Here is a 14,577-nt window from a genome sequence, read left to right on the forward strand (position 1 = left end):
TCTTTGCATGATATGATAACTATTTGCACTTCCAAAGCAGCTGCAAGGGGCTTTAAAATGTTGTAATGGAACATGATGGAAGAAAATAAAATTCGACCTACCGAGGGTGGGATCATATTCCCAGATGAACCGTTTGGTCAGAAATCTCACTACAAGAGCTGTGGGAAAAAAAGAGCAGCATGTCAATCAAATTTGTGGGTTTGATGGAGTTCTTAGTATTCTAAAGAAAGAGAAAAGATTCATACAACTTTATATGCATTTAATATTTCTGTGGTGTATATAAACCCAATAAATTTATTTATGTTTATTCAAATACTTTTTCAATTTCATATTGAGGCCTGAAACCTGAAGTAACAATATAATGGGCTTATTGTATATTAATCAACAACTTGGATGTCAGTCGGTAGGGTTAAAAACAAACAAAAACATCACAATGTGACAATGCTCACATACAAAATTTTCAGCAATACAATGACTTCAGATAAAAAGCATCAAATCTAGGTGTCCAAAGTTTAAATATTGATAATGCTATCAAAATTATGTCATTTGCACAAAAATGGATGGAACTGGAGATCATCATGTTAAGGGAAATAAGCGAGACTCAGGAAGACAGTGTCATGTGTTTTCTCCTTATGTGAAAGCTAGAGGAAAAATTAGATAGACAGATAGACAGACAGATAGCTTGATAGACAGATAGTTTGATGGAGATAAAAATAGATCTCTCCAGGCATGGTGGCACATGCCTGTAGTCCCAGCAGTTTAAGAGACTGAAACAGGAGGATCTGAAGTTCAAGGTCAGCCCCAGCAACATAGTGAGGTCTTAAGCAACTAAGTGAGACCCTGTCTCAAAATAAAAACCAAAAAGACCTTGGGATGTAGCTCAGTGGTTAAGTGCCCCTGGGTTCAATCTCCAGTACCGATAAATAAATAAATAAATGCATAAATAAATTTTATGGACGTAGACAGGAGACCGTGAGGGTAGGGGGAAGGTGATGGGAGGAGTATTGGAGAGTGAAATTGATAAAATTTTATTATATGCATGTATAATATGCCAGAATAAAATTTACTCTTCTGTATAGTTAATATGTACCAATAAAAGAAAGATTGACAATCATGAGTTAGAAACATAAGTTTTATTGTAACAGAAAGATCACCAGCTGGTATTGTATATTATAAAAACATAGATATTCAAAATTAAGAATTCTATTGAAAATTCATTAAAGCTCCTCCAAAATAACACTGATGAACTGCAGAGCCAGGTCTGGAACTATCCTAAGCACTTTACATAAAGGAATGCCTCAATCCTCATTCCACCCCTGAGGCAGGTACTATGCTCCCATTTTTTAAATAAGGAAACTGAGGCCCTGAGAGGTTAATTCAATTGCACTCATCTAACTAGTTAGTGTCTGAGTCAGGATTTGAATTCAGGAAGTCAGTTTATAATACTTATAATGTATTCATTGTATTCAACTGATTTTAAATCCTAGGCCATCTGGATCGTATTTTGCTGAAATGTAGGTCGGAGAAAAACAAATCTGAGTATATGGACTCTATAGTCCTTAAAAATTGATGGGACATGCTGGATATTTTCCTGTACTTGTATTATAGTTGATAACACTGGTTGTTAACACTAAGAAAAATTTCAAAGGGGGTCACCATGGACACTTTGTGAAAATGTACTGAAAACATTGGATTCTTTTTCTGGAAAAGTATACACACAAAGTTTGGCATGAAATTGCAGCAGACTCTCAAGCCCTCTGAAGACCCTTGATGGCCTCCCTGAGATTCCACTGACCTTAACTAAAGAATCAATGTCTATCATTTTCTAATTTAAAAATATTGGTTATGAGTGCATTTTTATTACTGAAATGCCTTGAATGTAGTAGCCAAAAGATACTCCTGAAGAAATAAAACTAGTTAATTGAAGATTATTGCCATTCTTTGTCTGTTGTCACTTTTAGGAAAAACAGGGATTTTTGCCTGCTACCCTATTGTCTCATGTGGAAGAAAACAGTAAAAACTGCAATGAGAACTTTGTCAAACAGACCACAGCCACTAGAGACTGAAAGTAGCAGTGTCCTTTCTAATTACAGAGTGTGAGGCTGGATTTGTGTGAATCTCTGCAGAGACTAAAGTAGCAAGGCCACTGACCTTATAATCCTTCCCACAGTGAGCATATCTGTGGTTTGATCTGCAATCTTCACAGTCTGTCACTGTCCACTCTCTTGAGACTGGGATTTTAATTTTTTTAAAATTTTTTGCATGTATGAAGTAATAAGTACAGACATATTTTTCTGTTTTTAGAATTAGTAATGTTAGTAAACATAACTGCCCATGGGATTCAAAGAGTTTCATCTTTTGCTAGAATATGTAATTTTAACTCTGAAGGCTGCAACCTAGAGAAAATAATTGTCATCTTTAAGAAAGGAGATATTGAAATAAACTAATTTTTATATAACTGAAATTGGAAGTTCTCCCATTCCAAAATCATTGAAACTTTAATCATTTCTCAGTCTTTCCAAAATGTATTAGGCACTTGTTTTTCAAAATAAAATATACTGAACATAATTGCATCATTTTTAAATGTCTGGATCTGGTTAAGAATCTTGATTAGTGGCCTGTGTACTTATGTAGCAATACTTTCCTGAAGTGGATGAAGCAAAATAAATCTAGAGTGCTAGGGTTTTCAAGTTTTTAAAACCTTTGAATATGTATATATAAATTTATTCTTCCCTCACTACTATATTTGTCTTCTTTGGCTGTAGTCACTGAAACCACCTCTAATAAATTACCTCTTCCTCTATGTTGTTATTTTATTGTATAATAAATTGATAAACCACATTTTAAAACTTGTTACAATTTTGTATACATGGAAGGAAATTAGCTCTGGGGTTAGGTCAGAAAGAACATGACTTCTATGCACCTCAGAGTCGTCATGTTGCTGATAAGTTGTTCCTACTGACTTCTCAGTTGTTGGCTCAGTTTTTATACAATAACCAAATTCCAGAAAGGCAGTTCTGCTGGGTTTAATCCAGGTAGTTCACATAAATATTTTCAAATATTCTTTTTAAGAGAGACACATGTGCATGGTTATTTTAATAACAGAATCATGCATTCAAAAAAATCAATCTATTTCAAATGTGTTTTAAAGACACTGAAAAATTGACATGTTAGCTATACATTCCTTGAAGATATGTTTTCATGTCTCTCTCATAGATAACTCATGAAAAAGAAAAATGCATTTATTTTAAAATTCTCAATAATATTTCAATTTAAAACTATTAATCTAAAGAATAAAAACAATAATTTTACATCTGCAGACACGATATCATCTAAAGGTTTTATTATTATTTAAATTGTGTCTAAGGTGCTTAGACATCATTCACCATTTACTGATGTGACTCTCAAACATCACCAGTATTGTTTAGTCCCAAGTTTTATTTTAATTTTATTACAGAACACGGTTTTTATGTGCAATGAATCCTTCTGTGCCTCACTTTCCCTACTACAGTGGCTCTCATTCTGTGGTCTCACGCATTAGCACTCAGTTACTTCCTCAGTGGCTCTGCTTCTCCTGAACCTCACACCCCCTTGGACTACTATTCACAAAGTAGCCAAAGAGTCTGTCAAAACATAAATAATCTCATGTCACATCTTCACTCCCAATTCTCCCTGACCTTGTGTCTTTAACCAAATACTGAGTGCCTCCTCCATGCTGGGTTCTGCTCTGTTTGGAATAATCCAAAGATCCCTGACCTCATGGGGTTTACCTACTACCAGAGAGCTACTGCTACTACTACAGCTATCACCAGTATTACTATCATAATAGTAATAAAACAACTAAGATGCTTATTATTGTTATAATTATGCTTTATTTCTTTTTTATTTCATTTGTTCATATTAGTCATACATAACATTAGGATTCATTTCAACATAAACACATGGAATATAATTTGCTCTAATTCAGTGCTATTTCCCCATATTTTCACCTTCTCCCCCTGTTTCCTTGACTTTACTGATCTTTCTGCTATTTACTTACAGTTTTTTAAAAAATTAGTGTCTTGTGGATATACCTAATGGTAAGGTTCTTTGTAGAATGTTCATATGTGTATATAAAAAACTTAGGTCAGATTCATTCCACTCTTTTTTCCTTATCTCACCCCTCCTCCCTCTCCCTCAACCTGCTTCTGCTACTTTAGTGATCTTTCTCCTATTTTGATGAAATCCCCCATCATTTACTTTTTCTCTCTCTTTTCCCTTTATTTTAGACTAGCCTTCTCATAACAGAGAAAACAATCGACCTTTGACTTTCTGGGTCGGGCTTATTTCACTTAACATGATAGTCTCCAATTCCATTTGAATGATATGGCATAGTTTCTTCTTCTTTATGGCTGGTAATACTCCATTGAGTATATATAATACATTTTCTTTATCCATTCATCTGTTGAAGGGCACTTATGTTGATTCCATAGCTTGGCAATTGTGAATTATGCTGCTATAAACATTAAGGTGACTGTATCCCTATAGCATGCTGATTTTAGATCTTTTGGATATATACTGAGGAGTGTGATAGCTGGGTCATATGGTGATCACATTCCTAGTTTTTTGAGGAATCTCCATACTGCTTTTCAGAGTGGTTGCACCAATTTGTAGTCCCAACAACAGTGTATGAGTGCACCTTTTTTCCCACATCCTTGCTAACACTTATTATTTGTATTCTGATAATTTCCATTCTGACTGGAGTGAGATGAAATTTCAATGTGGTTTTGATTTGCATTTCCCTGATTGCTAGAGATGTTAAATATTTTTTTCATACATTTGTAGGCCATTTGTATTTTTTCTTTGTAGGGGTGACTGTTTAGTTCTTTTGCCCATGTATTAATTAGGTTATTTTCTTGGTGTTAAGTTTTTTGAGTCCTTAATATATTCTGAATATTGGTGCCATATCTGAGGAGCAGGTGGCAATGAATTTCTCCCTTGATTTCTTTAGATTGCACATTCAATCAAGGCATGGACTTTATTGTATTCATCAGTCTTTTAGTGTTTAGAACAGAGTGTGGCACATGGTAGACTAAAAAATACTTATTGAATAGATGAAAAAGATGTATCAGTGCATGTAACAGATTACTCACCTTTAACAGTTAAATAAAGAAGCAGAAGAAAACTTAACACAAAAGAGCTCACATTAGAACCATGACATCTTTCCATCTTTCCATAACTATTTTTTGAAAGGTTTTAAGAATTTATAATTGAAATCCTTTATAGTAGCTATTTAATGACCCTTACACAAATTATATTTAAATTTTTAATTAAAATGATTACTACAAAAATTGGTCTAATTTTCTTTTGAATTCACACCCTCTCTCTCCTGACTGCTTGATGAAGTTTTTCTTTTGAGTTATTTTATTTTTTTTATTTTTTTTTGCGGTACTGGGGATCGAACTCAGGGCCTTGTGCTTGTGAGGCAAGCACTCTACCAGCTGAGCTATCTCCCCAGCCCTTTCTTTTGAGTTAAATGATGATATTGATCATCTTAACTTCCACCACAAGTCTGACAGAAGGTTTTTCTCTCCTGAGTTTTAAGGGACCTATTTGGTTAGTTACAGTTAATTTCCTATATTCTAAAATTATTCATTTTCTCCCCACTACCTTGAAAACCCATACCTTTCTAGTAAATAAGTTAACATGTCTAATGGCAAACTTAAGGAAGAATATTTTCCTCCTTTTGTCTAACTTAAGGAAGAATATTTTCCACCTTTTGCCTAATTTATAACCTACTTGGATAACTCTTCATCATGTGTGACTCATTTTTAGAATTACTGGACTATAAATTTCATGATTATTAATGAAAGTTGGTTTCTAGCAGAATGGAAAATTCAGTAAATAGAATTTAATCCAAGGAAATATTTTAAAAAGTCAATGTAATAAGTCAGGGGGATGATATTGTATTCATAAGTAGAGCTAAAGGGCAAAATTGCTACATTAAAATACCCATGCTATTTCTAAAGATTAACAAATTTGCACTGGTTACTCAGAATAATTCCTGATGTGATTATAATGATGAGAGAATCATCACAAATGCCAACTTTAAAGACCAAAATAATATATTTACATGAAAATTGATTAGATATGCTCTGTAAAATAAATATTTTAGATTAGAAAGAAATGAACTTTTCACAGTAAATTAAAACTGACATTGATATTCTTACATTCTAAAAAAAGTTAAAAGCCATACTCCAGAGAGAGATAGACAGAATTTTCAGATGGTAACTTTTAGGATCCTACTCTAAAAATAATTCTGTTGTGTCATTAGTTTTCACTTATACAGTTCATGAAATAATGTGACTAACAATGTATACATGGCATTTATAAGACACTTAAGCAAAAATGACCTCTAAACATTTCTGATTGCTCTTCTGTATAGTTCTCCAGGCACACAACTATTGCCATATAACAAATCTATCCCCAAACAGTAGAACACAACAGTAAGTATTCCTTTTAAGGCAAGAAAAAAAATAGTATTCACTAATGGAACTATGGTCAATGGTTGGTGATATTAGAAAAATTCAGCTGCAAGTGTTTTTAATAGACAGGTCAGATTTTTTAAAAGAGGAAAAGAATTTATGCTTAAATGAGGAGCATTTCAAGAAACACAACTCATAATCTGGCCATCATTAAGACTTTCTGAATTTTGCCTATAATTCTTATAACACACCCAGTAAAAACCTTTGATTTAATTTAAACTCCAAGACAGTCCTTATCATTTCTTAACTCATATAATAATGAAAAGTTATTATGGACCTATATTAAGTAATTTATATTCTTTGCATTCTGTAAACGGAGAGATCTTCATTTAAAATTTTTAAAAAAAAGCAGTTTTAAGTTGGAAGACCAGGTAACTTTAAAATACTTTTTAATGGACTTCCACAAAGTTTCCTATGTTTAGGATAATTCTGTCATAGTTTTAAATGTTCCATGAAAAATAAGTAAAAAATTTTTGCTATATAAAAAGAAAGCAAACATGGATAATACTAATACAACCATAATCTGTCAGGATTTGGTATAAGTACATTTATCACTTATTTTCTCAATTACTTTTCTCATTTTAATTTGCAACCAAATTTGTCTATGTTTAATAACTAGAAATGCTAAAGCTTTAAAACTGCATGAAGATATTATAAAAAACTTAAACAGTATCCTAAGCGTGAAACTTTTCAGAATCAGGATGAACCCAGGAAAGAGTGTGTCTCCTTCCTTGCCTCTTCTTTTTCATTTTATTATAGTACTTACAGTGTAATTGCTTGACTTAAAATACCAACAAAAAAACCCCATAAGGCAATGGTATGTATTACCAAGCCCACACAGGTTGCAAAATCAACACTTACTTGCTTTCAGTTTGAATTTTATGACCTATAGTTAAAATGCCATAATAAATAAAGCAAGCATTAAAAATAATGAAAAAGAGAAAGATGAGAAGGTTTAATACAACTTGGGAATTGTTCACTCACATCACTAAGCACAATATTGTAAAATTTATAATGGGAAAAAGTTTTAAAATAATGCAGTGATGTTACTATCATCCACCTTCATGGACTGTGTGCTCTTAGGTCAGACACTGTGCTAGATATCTGTATATATTTCATTACTCTTCACTCCCTTACAGTAAAGAATATATGAATATGGATCTGGATGACTATAGAAACTAAACCTCAAATTATTTACATTTTTTCCTAAAATACAAGCCTACTCTTTCTGGCCTCAAGATCCATAGTCTTTCAGTGCATCCCCTGACTCAGTGCAATCCCCTCTTCTCACAGATGAGGAATTTACTACCACAGACCTTAGGGGTCTTATTGGTGCTCTATTATCATTAAATCCTTAATGTGAAAAAGTTCACAGTGAATATTACATATGGCTTATTTATAGGTACATTTTTACACACATACATACACGTTGTTATGTTTTGAAAAAAAGACAAATTGTCTTACTCAGCTCTCCTTTTGTTACAAAGAATGAAATCCCTGCTAAAAATAAAGTCCAAATTGTCTTTCAAACAAAAGTGATTTTCCAACATGCGAAAATCAATAGCTTTCCTATATACCAGCAATGAATCTGCTGAGAAAGAGATCAGGAAAACAATTTCATTCAAAATAGCCTCAAAAATAAAATAAAATACCCAGGAATAAATCTAACCAAGGAGGTGAAAGACCTCTACAATGAAAATTACTGAACACTGAAGAAAGAAATTTCTTCAGAAGATGGAAAAACCAACCCTGGTCATGGATGGGTGGAATTAGTATTGTTAAAATGACCACACTACCAAAAAAAATACAGATTTGGTGCAATTTCCATCAAAATACTAACAACATTCTTCACAAAACTAGAACTAGACATGCTTCACGGAACTAGAAAAAAAAAGTCCTAAAATTTATTTGGAAGAAGAAAAGACTCAGAATAGCCAAAGCAATTCTAAGCCAAAAAAGTCATCCTGGAGGCAACACAATACCTGGCTTCAAATTATACCAAAAAACTATAGTAACATGGTACTGGTATAAAAACAGACACAGGGACCAATGGTACAGATAGAAGACACAGAGACAAACTTACACATCTACAATCTTCTGATCCTCTACAGAGGTGCCAAAAACCTTGGAGAAAAGATAATCTTTTTAACAAATGGTGCTGGGAAAACTGGTTATCCATATGTAGAAGAATGAAACTAGATCTTTATCTCTCACCATGCACAAAAAGCAACTCAAAATGGATCAAAGACCTTGTAATTAGACCAGAAACTATGCAACTCCTAGAAGAAAATGTAGGGTCAACACTCTAGTACAGGTAATGACTTTCTCATAGGACCCCTACAGCTCAGGAAATAATGTTAAGAGTTAATAAATGGGATGGCTTCAAATTTAAAAGTTTCTGCACAGCAAAGGAAACAATTAGGAATGTGATGAGAGCACCTACAGAACAGGAGAAAATCTTTGCTAGCTACTCTTCTGATAGAGGATTAATATCTAGAATATATAAAAAACTCAAAAATCTTGATACCAAAAAACCAAGCCCAATTCATAGATGGGGAAACAAAATAAATAGTCACTTCTTAAAAGAAGAAATACAAATGGTCAACAGATACAAAAAAAAAATGTTCAACATTATTAGCAAGTAGGGAAATGCAAATCAAAACTATACCAAGATTTCATATCATACCAGTCAGAATGGCAACGATCCAAGAGTACAAATAATAATAAATGCTGGAAAGGATGTGGAGAAAAAGGAATACCTTTACATGTTGGTAGGATTGTAAATTAATACAACCACTCTAGAAATCAGTATGCAGTTTCCTCGAAAGATAGACGAGGAAGCATTGTATGACCCAGCTACCACTCCTTGGTGTTTATACTGAAGAAATAAAGTCAACATGCTATAGCGATATATGCATATCCATATCTACCATATAACCCAACTATCCCACTTCCTGGCATTTATCCTAAAGAATTAAAATCATGCTATGGAGACTTATGCATACCATGTCTATAATAGCACAATTCACAGTAGCCAAGTTATGGAACCAGCCTAGGTATCCCCATTGATGGATGAATAGACAAAGAAAATGTGGTGTGTATCCACAATGGAGTTTTAGTCAGTCATAAAGAAAAATGAAGTTATGTCATTTTCAGGAAAATCGATGGAACTTGAGGACATTTTGTTAAACAAAATAAGTCAAACTCAGAAGGTTAATGATCATATGTTTTCTCTCATATGTGGAAGCTAGAGAGGGAAAAGAAAAAGAAAGATGGGAGTAGATCTCATGAAAATCAGAGGGAAATCAGTAGAAGAAAGGGACCAAAAGGTGGGAGGGAGGGAGGAAGGGGGAAGAGCCGAGGAGTGGTATTGGCCAAATTACATTGTTAAATCATATATGGTGTGCATGTATAAATTCCATCAAAGTGTACAAAATGTAAAAAATGGCAAATCAGGGAAGAAATAACCACTGAACATTGAATTTTATGGGATCTACATAAGTAAAATAATGATAAAAATAAATGTATAGTATAAAAAATGTGATTTTCTAGAGATAAACTTCTGAACATTTACTATATTCTCTTTTGCTCACTATTGAGGCAAATTTATGATTTCTAATTTACCATTATTATTATTGATAATAAATCATTAGTAAAATTTAATAAAAAATGTTATTTGAAATACAGTACAGAATCATTATATATTTGGGGTGCACCATAAATCCCTTTGGGCTGATTTTGTTTAACTTGTCCCACTTAAAATTCCAAGTAAGCTAATAATTAGTCAGCACATTGGTAGGTAATACAGATGGAACTAAGTCAAGTAAAGGGGAAAATATACTAGAATACAAACAGATTCATAAATGATGTTACTCCTCATCAGATAGTACATCTATCCATAAGCCATGAGGTATCTCCTCCTCTTTAAAGTTCCCCATGGCCTTGCCAAGTGATTAATTGCTCCTCTGTGACATGGAATTGTTATTCATTTCATCTCTGTTACAGAAGGCATATACCTTTTTGTAAATATTTTTTTATTTTCCTGTACGTCTGACCAATTGTGAATGATCTGAGGTCTGAGATTAAACCTAATTTTTGTCTCCATCACTGGCATGAGTGTCTGATAAATCATAAATGCCCAATATATATTTGCAAAATTAATGAGGAAACAATTAAAATGTGAATAAATCATTTGGCTTCAATATTACTGTTATACTTGGGTCTGTATTCTGGAGTATTTATATTGTTTGAAAACCATGGTCTTTAAAGTGGAACTTCTATTTCTTGAAAATACATCAACCATTTCTCATGTTCAGGGTCTGGTTGAGATACCCATCTGGTCTGCTTGCCTTGTAAACCTGATTGATTAAGAAACTGAGGACCTGCTAGGCCTCTTCTTGCAGGCCAGAGAGTAATCATTACCCTGACCTCACACCACAATCGGTTCTCAATTTCATTCCAAGCCCTTAGGCAGACAAAAGTTTTCAGAGAATTAAAAATGAATATTAGTCACAAAAAATGAAGACCCCTACACTAGATTTGTGAAGACAGTTTCTTGGGGAATGAATTTTGTGAAGCAAAGTATCTATTTATTAACCATATTAGCTATTGGATTAAAATGTATATACTCTTGGTAAATTTCACTAGGTAGGTTTTAGTTTTGAAATAAAAACACTAATGGAATGAATGTTAAATATCCAAAGGGGAGTTACGTAAATTCTGGATAATGACTGCAAGCTTATTTATTTCTCATGCAAACTCTTAAAAGTAGAAATTAATGTTCCTACTTTACACATAAGAAAACTGAGTTAAAAAAATGGATACATTTGTCTATGCTTAGAGAACAGTTAAATGACAGAAATGAGATTGGACCAGCTTTGTTTATCCTAAAACACATACTTTTTCCAATATACATACTTACCACTATATATTAATATTTCCATGAATATGATTTAATTCTGCATGGTTGAACTTGTTTTTCCATATGAGCACATATCCCATGGAGAAGCATGCTTTGTGAAGAGAATTTTTAGTTCGTGACTGGAGTTCTTTAATGGAGAAAATATCCATGACCAGAACCCATAGCAACAAAGAGAGTAGGAATGTCAAGAAGCAAAAGGGAAACTTTAAGACAAATAAGACTTTTTTCCTCTTCAAAAAGTCTCTAAGAACTGAGCACGTGAGGAAAATAAGAAGTATATAATGATGTAGACATAAAGTAGTATGTGATAAGCAACGTCTACTTACTAGTTTCCTCAGTCATTAAAAAATTCATTCTTTCAACAATAACAAAAAACTAGAATTTTAGGAACCATTCTGACAATGAGAAAGACAGCAAAGAAAATCAGATACACTTCCTATTTTTGAGGAATTTTGTCCCTTTTCATGATATGTGAGTAATTTGGAGTACAATCTAAGTCCTGCCACCACAAGGCCCAGCATTCTTGCAAGGACAGATGCTGGGTTGAGGGGAGGCACTCATTTTAATTCCTCCAAGGGAGAAAAGTTTGTTTTTTCCAGAGGAGAAAATACACTAGATAAAATTGTAATAGCACTTTCTGAAGTGTCAACCCTATATTCCAATTTAGGGATAGCCAACTTGTATTCTTTCATACTTTATGCCTGGATCTTTCCTCAACCAACCCCTAAGTACAAATTTTTCCTTTCAATAGTCTTTCCTCTATTTTCTGTAACTGTTCTGGCCTCCTCCAGGAAACTTGGGCCATTGTGCCCCAGGGAAAGAATGAACCACAAAGATCCCAGCACTGAGCTCTCAGCTAGTCAGCCATGAGAGGGCCAGAACAGCTCTTTGAAGCTTTGGCTTAGCTTTGGCTTGTTGGAGAAGCTGAGAGCAAGAAAATGTCAGTTTGAAACCTCAGAATCCTTAGTCAAAGGGAACTGAAAACCATTTCGAACAAAGGAACTATGATAGAAGAAAATGGAAATGAACTGGATTAGAAATGGGATATCAAAAATACCAAACTAAACCAAACCAAACCAGAACAACAACATAAAAAAATAAAAATAAAAATAAAACCCAAGAACCAAAAACAAAACAATAATAACAAAAAAAAATCAGATTTTAGATATATTTATGGATAACTAAATCTAACACTTTTAAAGATGCTTTTCTATTTAGATTTTCTATTCTTTCTCTCTTCTCCACATATGTGAATTTCACAAGAATTCATTTAATTAATAAATAGTTACTGAGCGCTGTGCAAAATGCCAAAGAAAACAAGACTTAGAAGATTCCACAAGCAAGATATTAGAAATGACTTCATATTAGAGCTAAATGGTGAGCTCAGCTTGGATGAATTGAAGCTCGGTAATTTAGAAAGAGCAGTTCATGCAGAGAACAATCAAGTTCAAAGGCCTAGACACAGGAGAGCATTCTTCGGCTAGGAGTCACACGTGGTTTGGAGTAGGTAGAGTAGTGTGTGGTGCAGCTATGTCTGGGGCAGGTTGTAAGGTTCTTTGAGCCCAGAATATGTAGGAACATGTCACATTGAGGAGTGTGGATTTTACTCTGAAGTTTATGGGCAGATAGAAGTTCTGAGTAGGAAGACAACTGGATTTGATCTGGTCCAGAAATTTTAATTGATTCGATATGGAGAGTGAGGGGAAGGGATTAAAGTTAGCATTCCATATGGAATAAATCTAGAGGTAGCAGTGTTATTTGATGGGAATGTAATGAGGAAATGAGTTAAAAGCAAGTGACATTGAACTTGAATGTGTTGAGCCTAAGATAGTAATGAAAACATTAGGACATAATTGCCATTAATCTATCCATCCATTCTTTATCATTTCATTCATCCATACATCTATCATACATTTAACACGTATTTATTGACTGTCTATGATGTCCCAGGCACTTGCAGGTACTGTTATAGGCAGCAGACATAAGACCGTGAAGCTGAAAAGAGTGATCCTTGGCAGAGTGCCGGCTTCTAGTGCGTTTTAAATGTACTGGGTATGGCTGAGATGTCCCAAGCAGACATTGTAAAGTAAGAGAAGAGTAATTAGTCCAGCACTCTCAAGGTGGCTTTCCTTGCTTCCTATGTTTCCTTCCACCTAAACTCCTCAAAATTTCTAGCTGAACGTGAAAAGTTAACAGATCAAGTCAGGGCACCCAAAATGTTTATATAGGTGTACTCTCTGAAGAAACCCCATCCTCCACCCCTTATCTCACCTTCCCCCTTGTGCTATTCCCTGTGAAGGTCAAATAAGCTGACATTAAAAGCCCTTAAGCTGTATAAAAAATCGAAATTGAGCAATTGAATGGAAATGCAAAATGAATGCAATATAAAAATGCATGCTTTATGTTGCCAGAAGTTAAAATGAGAAGTAAATTAGTTCCAGATGGGGTCTAAGGATTGCTTTTAAATTACTGTGTTTGTTTAAGCATGAAAATTTTGACTTATTCTGCATTCTGACAAAAATGCCACTCTGAGGAAGAGTTAGAATAAATGTAAGCTCTATGTGCAAGACACTTCTTAGGAATACATGATACAATCTCCAAGAATTATTAGGAAACACTTTTGTTTCTCAAAATCTAGCTGGGGTGTTTACCTTCAGTACATCTCAAATCTTGAAAACTGAGTTATTTGCTATGGAAATAGTAAGTCAAGTGTTAATTTGCTGCTGGCAATTGGCTCTTAAGATGACAAGTTAAAGATTGAAAAAATGGCAGATCCTTGGTTTACACTCCTGACAGGTTCGGCAATGCTTATAAAGAATTTAAAATCAAGAAAAAATTTTAATATTCAATAGAAATAGAAAAATCAACTTGTATGGTTAAATGATAATATTTTCTTACAGAATTTTTGTGGAAAAATTTGGAATGTGGTAATCAGCTGATTTGGTTTTATCTTTGTATCTTAAAGTTTAATAAATCAAAAGCCATGCATTCTGTGTCTAAGATTTCAAACCAATTTCATATAAATTGAAACTTATTTGCCTTATTTTAAGTGATAATTAAAAATTAAATTATTGAATTCCCCAAGCCAGCACTTATATTTTACAATTTATAGTTTATTATATATGTCTTTTA

At 33.6% G+C, this 14,577-nt stretch overlaps 1 protein-coding gene across 1 annotated transcript in view; it reads right to left on the reverse strand.

The window, feature by feature from the left end:
• Rerg (RAS like estrogen regulated growth inhibitor) overlaps positions 1–14,577 on the reverse strand; it is a 109,358-nt gene that overhangs the window by 13,346 nt on the left and 81,435 nt on the right. The window contains exon 3 of the mRNA XM_047551108.1: positions 102–158. Coding sequence (XP_047407064.1) covers positions 102–158 — 57 coding nt within the window. The remainder of the gene's footprint in view (positions 1–101; positions 159–14,577) is intronic.

The sequence above is a fragment of the Sciurus carolinensis genome, chromosome 4 (assembly GCF_902686445.1).
Source record: "Sciurus carolinensis chromosome 4, mSciCar1.2, whole genome shotgun sequence".
Classification (NCBI taxonomy): domain Eukaryota; kingdom Metazoa; phylum Chordata; class Mammalia; order Rodentia; family Sciuridae; genus Sciurus; species Sciurus carolinensis.